Raw genomic sequence first — 14894 nt, 5'->3', positions numbered from 1 at the left:
CCATCCCATTCAGCAAATCATATAAAACTAAGGACCCCCACTAAGACGACCGTTGAAAGTAGCCATGAATCTGAGAAAAACCAAGTCTGATGTCGCCTCCCCTTATTATCACCAGGATAACGGATATGGGCTTAATGACTGGATGTTACAAAGTAAGGGAGAGGATGTTCCCGAAGAAGAGCCCTCCTCTATATCATATCCATGTAAGGTCTTTAGGACAAAAGAGGACCACGATAACATGACATATGAAGAATATCTTTCTTTAAAAGAGGGTATTATAGATAACCTTGATAGAAACAGTATATCTCATACCACTCGCCAAGATCGCAAACGACAATTAGCAGAAAAGAAAAGAAAAAGTAAAGAAAAACGAAGAAAAATGAAAAGGAGAAGAAAAATGAAAAGCAAACGCAGAATGCGAATGAAAAGAAAAGGACGGAAAACCAAAAAGACAAAACGAAGGAAGGTGAAAAGAAAAAGGAACAAAGTGAAGAAATGTAATGGTGTTGTTGAGTCATTACCGGATCATAATAATCTTATAGATCATCTACCGCTAACCGACTGCTGCGAATGTGTTGAACAAATACCAAAAGCAATGGCAGAGCTTTGCTTCAATATAATGAGAGAAAAAGCACGATACTGTGGAATTGCCCAAATTGGTGACAGTGCCAGAACATGCATTAAAAGACTGTTGGAGGATTTCTATTCTAGTGTCGGTTGTCATTACATCGAGGGGTATGCCAAAACGTGTGACGACATAGACAAAGCTTTTGAAGACAATTATATGGTACCTGTCCTTACAGCTAAACAAATCCTACGCCAGGTATTCAACAGACCACAAGAAGCACAAGAAGCCCCAGAAAGGATTACATTCAGAGCTAATAACGGTGAAACCGAAGAAGAAGCAAAGCAGATTATAATCGTTGCGGGTGAAAGGATAGAGAATTTGCATGTGATGTTAATGCATTTATCTGATATAAAAAATGCATTTGTTTACTTCCAAGAGACCCCTAAACATCTACTTGGGCAATGTGAATTGAACGATAAACCGATCACTGTCAATGAAACGCGGAGAGCAGCAGCAGTGCAAATCGTTAAGTCTATTACCTTGTATGCACTACGACATTAACTTGGTCAAATGTAATGTGTTTTTATGAAAGTGTGTTGAATGTTGTGTTTTCAATTAAACAACCATTACAAAATGAAAATGTGTTTTATTTTTTTTGCTCTCATATATAGTAATAGTATTGTAAACGAAACATTTATAATAAATCTTCGACAGGCTGCCACACAGCCTGCAGTCCGTCACCCCGACCCTCAGTATGTGCACTAAAGAAGGGGCAAAGATTACGGCTTTTTTCGGTTTTCTAACCACCATTAGGCGTCTAAAAAAGAGTTGGTTTTACTGAGGCACCATTTTTTGCACGTAATGGATGTCCTGTGGTGCTGGTCAGTCAGAGTTGAATAGGCCTGCGTCAGGGGTTCACACCAAAGCCATAAAGGAGTCTTTTGTCATTGATGAGCGAGGTCATCTCTCTCCTCCACTGGCCAATAAACTTTCACATTCTCCACTTGTTTTATGATTTTGTTTAGCTCACGGACCCCAAACAAAAGTGCAAAGAATTGAATTAATCACAGGGAAATGAATAAAGGATTAATTTGCATTGATTTTTGCTCCACCACAAATGGAGTCATTTTCTTGACCATAAGGACCTGAGATGTGCACCAACCTGGTGACCAAATACAAGAAGCATCTGACCTCTGTGCTGTCCAACAAGGGTTTCTCCACCAAGTACTAAGACATGTTTTGCAAGGGGATCAAATACTTATTTCCTCCACTATATTTGACTCTTCACTTGCTGTAACAAATATGCATTTCCTCTCTGTGGGACGAATAAGGGTATTCTGATAATTCCTCATACATACTCCTTTAAACCATTTTTTAAAAGTTAAGACATTCAATGGTAACCTTGTTAACAGAAGTGGCAATAACAGAGTGATATTGACTTTTAGTGATTTATTTATTATGCACTTTTTCCCGCAGGTGTGGCTTGAGCCTCATCTCGCATAGCATTTTGGGCAGATGGATTTAGAGGCATTCAGGTTGTCCATCATCTCCAATGCCCTGACGCTCCGTGGCAGGGGGAGACGTGATGGCAGCTTATAGCAGCACTGGTTGATTATACTGTTGGACAACATATACACAAGTTTCAATTCAACATACCAAGTTGTATTGACATACTGTATGCACAACAGCGTTGTTTAGGCAATGAAAATCCTAGCCCTAAACCTGGGTCCTAAGCTTCTCCAATAATGCAACATACAATATACTCAAGACATAAAAAGATAAGTGAAAACACTTCACAGAGCTCAGGAGTTTTACAGCCTTATTGCCTGTGCGATAAACTTAAGCTGCACTCAATAAAGACATCATTAATAAAGTGTTGCTGTCATAGAACATACCTGGACACCAACACTGCACCTCGTCTGGGCTTTGGCTTACTAGCCTTCACCACCCTCTTGCTCACAGTCTTTCCTCTCCTGCTGAGCTCAGGCTCTTCTTGTTCAATAGGCCGCTCTGCTCTAAAACCAAACATTTCGATTACATTTCTTGAGTTTTAGAAAACCTAATCTATAATTGGCACAGAGGGGGATTAATGAAACACTTACTCAACAAACTTATCAGACAAATCCTTGTCCTGTTTTATTTTCTCCTGCATTACATGGGCATCAGATGCCCCAGGAAGCATGGACAGAGTGACTCCTGTGGGTTTTCTATCATCCTTGCTGCAGGCTTCACCTATAGGTTGAGGCTGCTGTGCATTCATGGACAATCCAGCCATGGCAGCTGATAATTTGTCCAACGTGTGATTACAACGAAACTCTTTTGACCTGTCCATATAGATGCGTAAAGCACAAACTGGACACAGCAAATTAGGCCGCTGTTCCTCAGAGGAACACAGCGGCGGAGGAAATGCCACAATGTCAATTGGGGTACATGATCCAACCACCTTAGGTATAAAGGCAGGGTTGGGCTTCAGCAACCCTCTCGTTTGCCCCGGGGCAAACGAGAGGGTTGCTGAAGCCCAACCCTGCCTTTATACCTAAGGTGGTTGGATCATGTACCCCAATTGACATTGTGGCATTTCCTCCGCCGCTGTGTTCCTCTGAGGAACAGCGGCCTAATTTGCTGTGTCCAGTTTGTGCTTTACGCATCTATATGGACAGGTCAAAAGAGTTTCGTTGTAATCACACGTTGGACAAATTATCAGCTGCCATGGCTGGATTGTCCATGAATGCACAGCAGCCTCAACCTATAGGTGAAGCCTGCAGCAAGGATGATAGAAAACCCACAGGAGTCACTCTGTCCATGCTTCCTGGGGCATCTGATGCCCATGTAATGCAGGAGAAAATAAAACAGGACAAGGATTTGTCTGATAAGTTTGTTGAGTAAGTGTTTCATTAATCCCCCTCTGTGCCAATTATAGATTAGGTTTTCTAAAACTCAAGAAATGTAATCGAAATGTTTGGTTTTAGAGCAGAGCGGCCTATTGAACAAGAAGAGCCTGAGCTCAGCAGGAGAGGAAAGACTGTGAGCAAGAGGGTGGTGAAGGCTAGTAAGCCAAAGCCCAGACGAGGTGCAGTGTTGGTGTCCAGGTATGTTCTATGACAGCAACACTTTATTAATGATGTCTTTATTGAGTGCAGCTTAAGTTTATCGCACAGGCAATAAGGCTGTAAAACTCCTGAGCTCTGTGAAGTGTTTTCACTTATCTTTTTATGTCTTGAGTATATTGTATGTTGCATTATTGGAGAAGCTTAGGACCCAGGTTTAGGGCTAGGATTTTCATTGCCTAAACAACGCTGTTGTGCATACAGTATGTCAATACAACTTGGTATGTTGAATTGAAACTTGTGTATATGTTGTCCAACAGTATAATCAACCAGTGCTGCTATAAGCTGCCATCACGTCTCCCCCTGCCACGGAGCGTCAGGGCATTGGAGATGATGGACAACCTGAATGCCTCTAAATCCATCTGCCCAAAATGCTATGCGAGATGAGGCTCAAGCCACACCTGCGGGAAAAAGTGCATAATAAATAAATCACTAAAAGTCAATATCACTCTGTTATTGCCACTTCTGTTAACAAGGTTACCATTGAATGTCTTAACTTTTAAAAAATGGTTTAAAGGAGTATGTATGAGGAATTATCAGAATACCCTTATTCGTCCCACAGAGAGGAAATGCATATTTGTTACAGCAAGTGAAGAGTCAAATATAGTGGAGGAAATAAGTATTTGATCCCCTTGCAAAACATGTCTTAGTACTTGGTGGAGAAACCCTTGTTGGACAGCACAGAGGTCAGATGCTTCTTGTATTTGGTCACCAGGTTGGTGCACATCTCAGGTCCTTATGGTCAAGAAAATGACTCCATTTGTGGTGGAGCAAAAATCAATGCAAATTAATCCTTTATTCATTTCCCTGTGATTAATTCAATTCTTTGCACTTTTGTTTGGGGTCCGTGAGCTAAACAAAATCATAAAACAAGTGGAGAATGTGAAAGTTTATTGGCCAGTGGAGGAGAGAGATGACCTCGCTCATCAATGACAAAAGACTCCTTTATGGCTTTGGTGTGAACCCCTGACGCAGGCCTATTCAACTCTGACTGACCAGCACCACAGGACATCCATTACGTGCAAAAAATGGTGCCTCAGTAAAACCAACTCTTTTTTAGACGCCTAATGGTGGTTAGAAAACCGAAAAAAGCCGTAATCTTTGCCCCTTCTTTAGTGCACATACTGAGGGTCGGGGTGACGGACTGCAGGCTGTGTGGCAGCCTGTCGAAGATTTATTATAAATGTTTCGTTTACAATACTATTACTATATATGAGAGCAAAAAAAATAAAACACATTTTCATTTTGTAATGGTTGTTTAATTGAAAACACAACATTCAACACACTTTCATAAAAACACATTACATTTGACCAAGTTAATGTCGTAGTGCATACAAGGTAATAGACTTAACGATTTGCACTGCTGCTGCTCTCCGCGTTTCATTGACAGTGATCGGTTTATCGTTCAATTCACATTGCCCAAGTAGATGTTTAGGGGTCTCTTGGAAGTAAACAAATGCATTTTTTATATCAGATAAATGCATTAACATCACATGCAAATTCTCTATCCTTTCACCCGCAACGATTATAATCTGCTTTGCTTCTTCTTCGGTTTCACCGTTATTAGCTCTGAATGTAATCCTTTCTGGGGCTTCTTGTGCTTCTTGTGGTCTGTTGAATACCTGGCGTAGGATTTGTTTAGCTGTAAGGACAGGTACCATATAATTGTCTTCAAAAGCTTTGTCTATGTCGTCACACGTTTTGGCATACCCCTCGATGTAATGACAACCGACACTAGAATAGAAATCCTCCAACAGTCTTTTAATGCATGTTCTGGCACTGTCACCAATTTGGGCAATTCCACAGTATCGTGCTTTTTCTCTCATTATATTGAAGCAAAGCTCTGCCATTGCTTTTGGTATTTGTTCAACACATTCGCAGCAGTCGGTTAGCGGTAGATGATCTATAAGATTATTATGATCCGGTAATGACTCAACAACACCATTACATTTCTTCACTTTGTTCCTTTTTCTTTTCACCTTCCTTCGTTTTGTCTTTTTGGTTTTCCGTCCTTTTCTTTTCATTCGCATTCTGCGTTTGCTTTTCATTTTTCTTCTCCTTTTCATTTTTCTTCGTTTTTCTTTACTTTTTCTTTTCTTTTCTGCTAATTGTCGTTTGCGATCTTGGCGAGTGGTATGAGATATACTGTTTCTATCAAGGTTATCTATAATACCCTCTTTTAAAGAAAGATATTCTTCATATGTCATGTTATCGTGGTCCTCTTTTGTCCTAAAGACCTTACATGGATATGATATAGAGGAGGGCTCTTCTTCGGGAACATCCTCTCCCTTACTTTGTAACATCCAGTCATTAAGCCCATATCCGTTATCCTGGTGATAATAAGGGGAGGCGACATCAGACTTGGTTTTTCTCAGATTCATGGCTACTTTCAACGGTCGTCTTAGTGGGGGTCCTTAGTTTTATATGATTTGCTGAATGGGATGGTACTTATTGCGTTGAGTGGGAGGAGTCATCTGTAGAAAATACTCTGTTTTATTAGATTCCGTAAAAGCATCTGACTCTTAATGGCAGTTTGTGATTTTGAGGCTATTTCAGTGAAACAAGGCTGTTTTTGAAACATTTGGCAGATTTATGCTTAAATTCTCTCAAAAATATACTGAAAGATACACTTTTGTGTATAAAAGCTGAAAAGTAGATAATGAAGTACTTTGTGTCTGTAGATTTTGTTAAGAATCTGACTCTTAATGGTCCTCTCTAAATTTGATTCAGGGTTTGTTTGAAATGATTTGTGCTTTGTGTGTACAGACACACAGAAAAACACTGAAAAACACAAAAAGAAGGACTGTAATACACATGTATGAGACACGCTCCCCCTTGCTATAATGAAGACAACAGTTTTTAAATGTAAAAAACACTTTTTTATTTTTCACACCCAAAATCAAATAGTTATACTGATTGCAACATCCGCAGGACCGTCTCCAGCTTAGAGTTCCCCATATGACTGGAGATATCGTGATGGAGTTTTTTCACTTCAGTCAGAATATTCATGTGTATGCTGCTTTCTGCACAGAGATGCATTACATCTACAAACAGAGCATACACTGATAGCACATGATACACTTTTGATGTTTGTTTCATTTCTGAGATAATGTTACAGAATGTTTCGGAAAATGAAGATTCCAGGACCACTTTAAATGTTTCGTTTACAATCGTTTCCCAATGACCGGGGATAGTACTGCCAGAACGCACGATAGCCAAAATGTCTTCTAGTTTACAAACTTCAGCCATTCTGTTTACACAGGGGTCACTACTCGTTCTGTTTTCAATCGTCCTCATCACCACACTTATTAAAAGGGTATTGACTACATTCTGATCAATATATACAGAGCGTTTTGCATAGTAGTTTCCCATTTTTATTTTACTTTAAAGAAAAAAGTCCCTGGCTTCAGTCAACTGCTGGTTATTAGTCTTCTTCTTCTCCCCCCACTCGGCATGGATCTTTTCAAGTCTCTCCTTGAGGCGTCTGCAGTTTGTGATTTTGAGACTTTTTACAGACACTCTGCAGATTTATGTGTAATTCTCTCACAAAGGAAACAGTAAGTCTCTTACTTTTTTTATATGTAAGACAATTTACAACTGGTAGAAAGTTAAGTACTTTTTTTTCTGACCAGATTTTTCTTTAAGACTGTGACTCTTAACACACCAGAGAGCCAAACATACTCACCCCCTTTTCAACGCCCTCCCCCCAGCAGCTCAGGTGTGAAACCCTCATACAGAATGTCAGTCCCTGTGTAAAACTTTTTAGTGACACTCTGCAGATTTGTGTGTAATTCTCTCACAAAAGGAACTGTAAGATACACTTTTTATGTATGCAAAAACTGATAGAGGAGTCGGTATGTTAATGTGGCGACAAATGTTCCCCTTTCTGCTCTGTACACTGTTTCGATGAAACACAGCAGTCTTGATAACTTGACATGACTAACATTACTTTTCTAAAATATATGTTTTTAGAAGCGTTACTTTGATTTCAAGGCTGTGATGGCGAGAGTTTAACAGTCAATGGCATCAAGATGGTGCTCAAGAAGGACATTGTCATCCACCTTATTGATCAAGTGCTCATGCCAGACTCAGGTTAGACGTGCACATTTTCCCCTTATTAATGATTACCCGATTTACTACATATATTGTTTTTCTGTAATCCATATTTTTAATGGTGTTTAAATTCCCTCAAGCTAAACAGGTGATGGAACTGGTTGGAAGTTCCCCGTCAACCTTTGGAGACATGGTGTCTGAGCCAGGCCTTTCTGCTTCCATGCAATCTGCCGCTGAGTACACTTTGCTTGCCCCCTCAACACTGTCTTCAATGGTGAGTAACATACTGGTGATTCAAAAAAAAAAAGCACGCCCCTATTTAGTTGATGGCTGAAGACAAAGCCTGGGTCCATTCTCTAGACTCTATTCTAGTCACATTCTGGAATAATTGGTGATATTTAGATTTGTTTTGTATTTACCCCTCATGTGCTGAGTCATTAGTCAATATGTGTAAATGTATGGAGCTTTAGGGAAACTATACATTTATTGGCACACTGCAGAAGCTTTATGCCATGTAACAGCAAGTGTCCACTCCCCCCGAGAACATTCCTGGACTTCACCCAAAGGGAGTAGAGATGATTTGTTTTTGCATTAAGAACGACAGAGAACATTTCTCCAAAATGTCTAACTACTAATTATTGTCGTCTTTCTTGAAACTGACGTGCTTAAATTCTCTGAGAAAGTTACTGAAGGATACACTTTTGTGTATAAAAGCTGAAAAGTAGATAATGAAGTAGATTTCGTTAAGAATCTTTGACAGATTTATGCTTAAATTCTCTGAGAAAGTTACTGAAAGATACACTTTTGTGTATAAAAGCTGACAAAGTAGATAATGAAGTAGACTTTGTGTCTGTGTGAAACCCCATACAGAATGTCAGTCCCTGTGTTACAACTTTTTAGTGACACTCTGCAGATTTGTGTGTAATTCTCTCACAAAAGGAACTGTAAGATACACTTTTTTATGTATGCAAACGTCTTTCTTGAAACTGACGTGCTGACCGTTTTACAAAACAAGTTATGTTTTCTGCTTTTTCATCCTCTGAATTTAAATGTGTGTGTGTGTGTGTGTGTTCCCCCCTCCCCATCGCCCTACCATTTGCCTGCAGAGGATGTCGGGGGGGGGGGTTTTATGACGTGTCCTAGCTTGTCTTCAGACTGTTTCACCAAACTTTTCACGGCAGAGAATAGCAGAGAGAGAGAGAGTTAGTGAGATTGACAGTACTTTAAAAAATATATGGTTGTATATTTCTTGTTATTTGCAAGTATTTGTAAGTTACAGTCAATACTGCTGTATACAGGGGCACAGGAAGTGGTTAGGTGGCGGGACCTTGCTCTTTAGAGCTGAGACATTACTTTTAAAATATATGGTTGTATATTTCATGTTATTTGCAAGTATTTGTAAGTTGCAGTCAATACTGCTGTATACAGGCGCACAGGAAGTGACTAGGTGGCGGTGTCTCGCAGATTACACCCATATCAAGACGTCTCTTGGCCATTTCTCTCGACTTGAGAAAATATTGAAGAGTGAGAAAGACGAATGGCTCTTATTTATCTAACCCTAACGGATGAGGGGTGAGTGGTGGGGTGTGTGTGTGTGTGTGTGTGTGTGTGTGTGTGTGTGTGTGTGTCCCCTCCCCATCGCCCCACCATTTGTCCCGCAGAGGATGTCTGGGGGTTTTATGGTCCCCACACCTGTCTTGACTGTTCACCAAACTTTTCACGGCAGAGAATAGCAGAGAGCGAGAGAGAGAGAGTTAGTGAGATTGACAGTACTTTTACAAATATATGGTTGTATATTTCTTGTTATTTGCAAGTATTTGTAAGTTACAGTCAATACTGCTGTATACAGGGGCACAGGACGTGGTTAGGTGGCGGGACCTTGCTCTTTAGAGCTGAGACATTACTTTTAAAATATATGGTTGTATATTTCATGTTATTTGCAAGTATTTGTAAGTTGCAGTCAATACTGCCATTTTTAAAATATTTTTTAATTTTATTTTGAAAAACCGGAAGTGGGGGTGACCGGTAGGGGCAGCATTTTTATTTTTATCATTTTTAAAATATTTTTTAATTTTATTTTGAAAAACCGGAAGTGGGGGCGGGACTTCCGGCGGAAGGGGCGGGGCTTATGGAGGGGCGGGACTTCCGGTGGAAGTGGGCGGGACTTCCGGTGGAAGTGGGCGGGGTTTAGCCGGAAGTGGGCGGGGCTTAATAAGTAGGGAGAGGTGTGACCTGTCACTTTCTATGCATACTAATGAGACGAAAGTGGTATGTGTATAACTACTAATGTGAACCAAAAGTTAATCAAAAATGTTTTAAATAAAAAGCACATATGGACAGAAGGTGTAAACCTATTAAATGTATAAGTAAACACATTTAGTCAAATAACGTGACAGACTAGGCCTGTGCAGTTGGTATCAGCTTTGCCCAGCATGGGCTCCCCCATCAGGCCTGGTCCTCCTCGCTGAGGAAAGACCCTCAGTCCTCTCCAAACCAACAGACAGGACGTCCATCACACGGAGGTTTCTCCATGAAGTCTCTGCAGCTCTCTGGACACCACGCTGTCTCAATCCGTCCACACTGAATATGAGAGGGGGAAAATGAAAATAATAAATGCTTTAGACAATAAGAAACATAAAGTTGACTGTTGAGTTGCTCAGTTTTTTTAGATTGTCAATACTATTACTGTATAACTAATATCCCAGGTTAAGAGGCACATTCAAATAAAGATTGGTCTTTAAATACATGTTGTCTTTTGAATTGTTTGTCTAAAGTCAAGGATCGAGAACTTGTACTTAGTTTTAATGATAGTCTGGTTATTATGCTGTTTGGAGGAGGCCTCACAGGTAAGAGCGCTAACTAGCTACCATCACATGTACCTTAGCTTGACTTAAATGTATTAAACGTATAGTTAAGTGATATCAAAATACAAATAACTAATGTCATGCAAACATATTAATATTTGCTTGATTCCAGAGTTGAATTTAGCACAATTGCATACAAACGTTAAGGGATTTTAAGATTCTGAAGTACTATGCTAAAAACTCAATAACTTATATTATTAGTTATAGTTTTGCTGAATAGTTTCATGTCCGCTTACCTTAGAAACATAAAATGCGACGGCAGTGTGCAGATGGAGAGCATGTTAGCTTAGCTTGGTAGCTTCAGCTAGCTCTGGAACTTCCAGCTCGGTGGCAGGAGGTCCTGCCTCGGCTCCGCCTCTTTGCCCTTATTTGGAGCAGGCTGGAACAGGCGGGAGTTGAACTCTGACGTCACTGTCGAGCCGTTAGTGGCCGACTCCCCAATGTGAGCAAATTACTCTGAATGCTGCGACGCAGCACCTGAGATTACTTCCAAAAGGTTGTTCACTTTCTCAATTTTTTACGTTTAATATTATATTCACACACACGTGTACCGAACCGAATGGCCCGTACCGAATAATTTCGGTACGGGTACGTATACCGTTACACCCCTAACATATACAAATACACAGTTATATGCACAAATGCACATGCAGTTGGAGAGGTCAGAGCGGAGGCAGCCAGTCTAGCCGGCGCCAATGAGCAGTTGGAGGTTAGGTGCCTTGCTCAAGGGCACTTCGGCAGTGGCCCAGGAGGTGAACTGGCCCCTCTCCAGTACCAGTCCATACTCCGTATTTTTTGGTCCGATCGGCACGTGAACCGGCGACCCTTCGGTCCAAAGTCCAATCCCCTACAGACTGAACCACTCCCGCCCGAGTTAACACATTTAAGAGGTGAACATCTATTTATACGCGATTTAGTGGGAAACAAAATCCAATTTTGCTGTTCACTAATAAGACATAAAAACACATGAAATATCAGTGAAGATTGAAATAACCAATGCCACTAACACCATGCAAATGCATTTTTTACTTTCAACAAAATCTAAAAACAACATTGTGAAATTCAGTGCACTTTAATATAAGCTTCTTCTATGTCACTTACCTTCTAAAACGAAAATTACATTTATTCAAATGCATCGTTAAATAGAAAGTTTAAACAACGAAAAAACTGTAGGCCTACTTGTTTTTTTATTTTTATAAAAGTGACTGAAGACAAATAACAACGTAAACGTACCCATCATAACCAAACAATATCAGAACATTATAAACACTTGAATGGATATTCATAAGGAGCATACCTGTTGTGGTGGTTTATCTTCAGGGGTCTCTGCCTCAATTCCCTTCAGAGTGCTCAGCTCTTCATCTGCACAAAGACAAAAAGACAGTTAACACTAACGATCAAAGTGGTAACCGTTAACTTAAAGCACGGGTGCCCAAAAAAACTGTAAGAAAAGAATGTGTGTGTGTTAATAGCATAGTTGAAAACTCACTGAGTTTTTTTTTTTCCTCCACGAGTATCTGCAGGTCTCTGGTGGCAGACAGGATCTGCTCCTGACTCTCAGCCAGTCTCTTCTCAAGGTCAAAGTACTGCTGTTCTGTAGGGGAGGAGGACATCAACAAGAATACATATTAGACCTCAGAACTCTCTAGCAAATGGTTTATTCATGTGCCACAGGACATACCAATACACATCGATAATAAAAAAGTATATATATATATACACATAATATTTACAAATCATAGAAAGACTTCAGGTTTTGAACATGAATGAGGAGCATATTTTCTCCGAGCTGTTTTTAGTAACGTTAAATCAAAAAGCAGAGGTGGAACAAGTACTCAGATCATGTACCTAAGTAAAAGTAGAAATACCAGAGTGTAGGAATCCTTCGGTACAAGTGAAACTAAACAAGTATTAACATCAATATATACTACCTAAAATATAGTACGAAAAGTAGAAGTACTCATTATGTAGATTGGCCCATTTTAGAATAATGTTTTGATAATAATAACTGAAGCACTAACGTGGTTATAACTTTGTATGCTGAAGGTTAGTGTTGTAGAAATGTATCATTAAGTATAATTTAATCATAAGTATTACTGTAACTTAATTATCTGTTTATTTCGCACGGTTTAAATTCACAGCTAGCCTCTAGTTTCCACTTCTTTAGAACAGACAAAAGTCTGTCTCTACAATTAACATGTATGCGAGTTAAACCGTCTGGCCAAAGGTTTTCCTGTAATGTATATTGCATAGCTGGTAGGTTTCAACCGTCTGGTCAACACTTCTTGTAATGTCAATCCGCTTGCTGAGGACCATCCCCTTCCCTCCTTCTGTAGTGTATCAAATGTTTGTATTTTCTGTTGTATGTTGTCAGATCTTGTACGAACTTCTTGGCGCAAGACTCTGTCTTTTCAGCTGAAATAGATTAACTCTGTTAAATGCTTTTTTACTTTATTAAATAACAACTTTGATTGTTGATATATTTCACAGTACAAAGTAGCAAAACATTGAAATACTCTAGTAAAGTGCAAGTCCCTTAAAAGTGTACTTGAGTACAGTATTTGAGTAATGTACTTAGTTACTTTCTGCCAATAGGCGCATTCACACCGCAGTACTTTTACCACAAAGGTTCATGAGAACTTAGTTAATGAGAGCCACGTTCACACCGCAGTACTTTTACCACAAAGGTTCATGAGAACTTAGTTAATGAGAGCCACGTTCACACCGCAGTACTTTTACCACAAAGGTTCATGAGAACTTAGTTAATGAGAGCCACGTTCACACCGCAGTACTTTTCTCACTTTAAGGCAAGGCAATTTATTTGTATAGCACAATTCATACAGTGATGCAATTCAAAGTGCTTTAGTTCCGATATAGTTCCGAAATGTCGCGTTCACACCAAAAAGAGCCGGTGTTGTGTCAAATGATGCACCCTCGTCATGAAATGCACCCCCTGGCCTGCCATAAAAAGCACCCCCCGAAAAAAGATGCTTCTATTAATCCCACCCTCAAGCACTTTGGAGGGTATAGTTGTAGGACTATTACCAATAAATGGAGCAAGTTTTATGTATGTGACAGGTTTATTGTCAGGGATAGCAAGGGGTGCATATCGTGGCAACCAGACTGTTCATAAAAAGCAACCCCCAAAATAAAAATGTTTCTATTAATCCCACCCTCAAGCACTTTACGTAAAAATGAACAATACATTGTAAAGTACAAGCACAAGTAAACAGAAAGGATGTCACAATTAAATAAAAACATATATTAAATAAAAAAATTAACTGAAAAATAAGTGACGAATGAATGCAAAATCCAGGATTCAACAACCCAACCATCAAAAAGACAACATAAAATAGCGGACTATACATTCAAATGCGCGTTCCTGTGTCAAGGGGTGCATTTCACGACAGGGGTGCATCATTTGACACAACACCGGAACTAAAATTAGTTAATCAGAACCGTTTTTTACCCCCTTACCCCCTGCTAGAGAGCAGGTACTTTCGTGGGAGAAAAAGGTTCCTATGTCTGATTGGCTGGGCGGATGCAACCACACGCCGTAAAACTCCCAAAAAGTTTGTGAAGTCGCCATTTTTTATCCTTGCATTAGCATTATTAGCATTAGCCCAGCGCACAAACGCAGAGAGGACTAACTTATGGCAACAGCAAAAGAAAACATGGGAGCGGTGGAGATGAGAAGCTGCTGGGAGTTTTCAATACATTTTGGAAATAAATAAATACATGTTCAAATAAGTATAGAAATCAAGTCAAATTTGTCAAATGTATTGAACTGGAGATCACAGTTTGACAGCTATAGGCCTACAGCTTTCATGCTTAAAAACATCAAAAACCTATAACAGGGCCTATGCACAGAATGCAGCTATTCAATAGGCTACTCATTCTTGTTTAAAAATATGAGCATGTCTACATGCTCAGGGGAGATGCGGGTGCGGAGCATAGACTGTATATATAAAGGAGGCGATTCACAATCAGGCCAGCTGTAGAGAAGACCCTCTCAGCTGGAATGGAGGTTGCGGGTATAGAAGGTATAGTATGTATATATAAGTTTAATTTGGCATAGTTTTCACTCTACACCGCACTCACTAACCTGGTCGAAATATTTCCACACATTACTCCTTTTTGACGCCATGTCTGTTGTGTAGGACTCTTTTTAGAGTGTAAATAATTACTGGGACTATGACTGGTAAATCTCTCCTGTCAAAATGTCTATGTACTTTGCCGCCACACGGTTGCCAAGCAGCGCTTATTGTTGTTTAGGCTGGCCACTCATGTGTCGCGAGTGTT

General features: G+C 39.9%; 1 protein-coding gene across 1 annotated transcript in view; it reads right to left on the bottom strand.

Annotated features, from left to right (window-relative positions):
• Positions 1-12186, bottom strand: part of LOC117545761 (nucleoprotein TPR-like) — a gene marked incomplete at its 5' end in the record, with an annotated part of 79873 nt that extends 67687 nt beyond the window's left edge. Inside the window, 2 exons of the mRNA XM_034215713.1 lie at positions 11890-11954; positions 12082-12186. Coding sequence (XP_034071604.1) covers positions 11890-11954; positions 12082-12186 — 170 coding nt within the window. The remainder of the gene's footprint in view (positions 1-11889; positions 11955-12081) is intronic.
• Positions 12187-14894: the final 2708 nt, after the last annotated feature.

The sequence above is a fragment of the Gymnodraco acuticeps genome, unplaced genomic scaffold (genome assembly GCF_902827175.1).
Source record: "Gymnodraco acuticeps unplaced genomic scaffold, fGymAcu1.1, whole genome shotgun sequence".
Classification (NCBI taxonomy): Eukaryota; Metazoa; Chordata; class Actinopteri; order Perciformes; family Bathydraconidae; genus Gymnodraco; species Gymnodraco acuticeps.
Note: the sequence above shows the minus strand (reverse complement) of the source record. Positions and strands in the feature narration are given on the sequence as shown.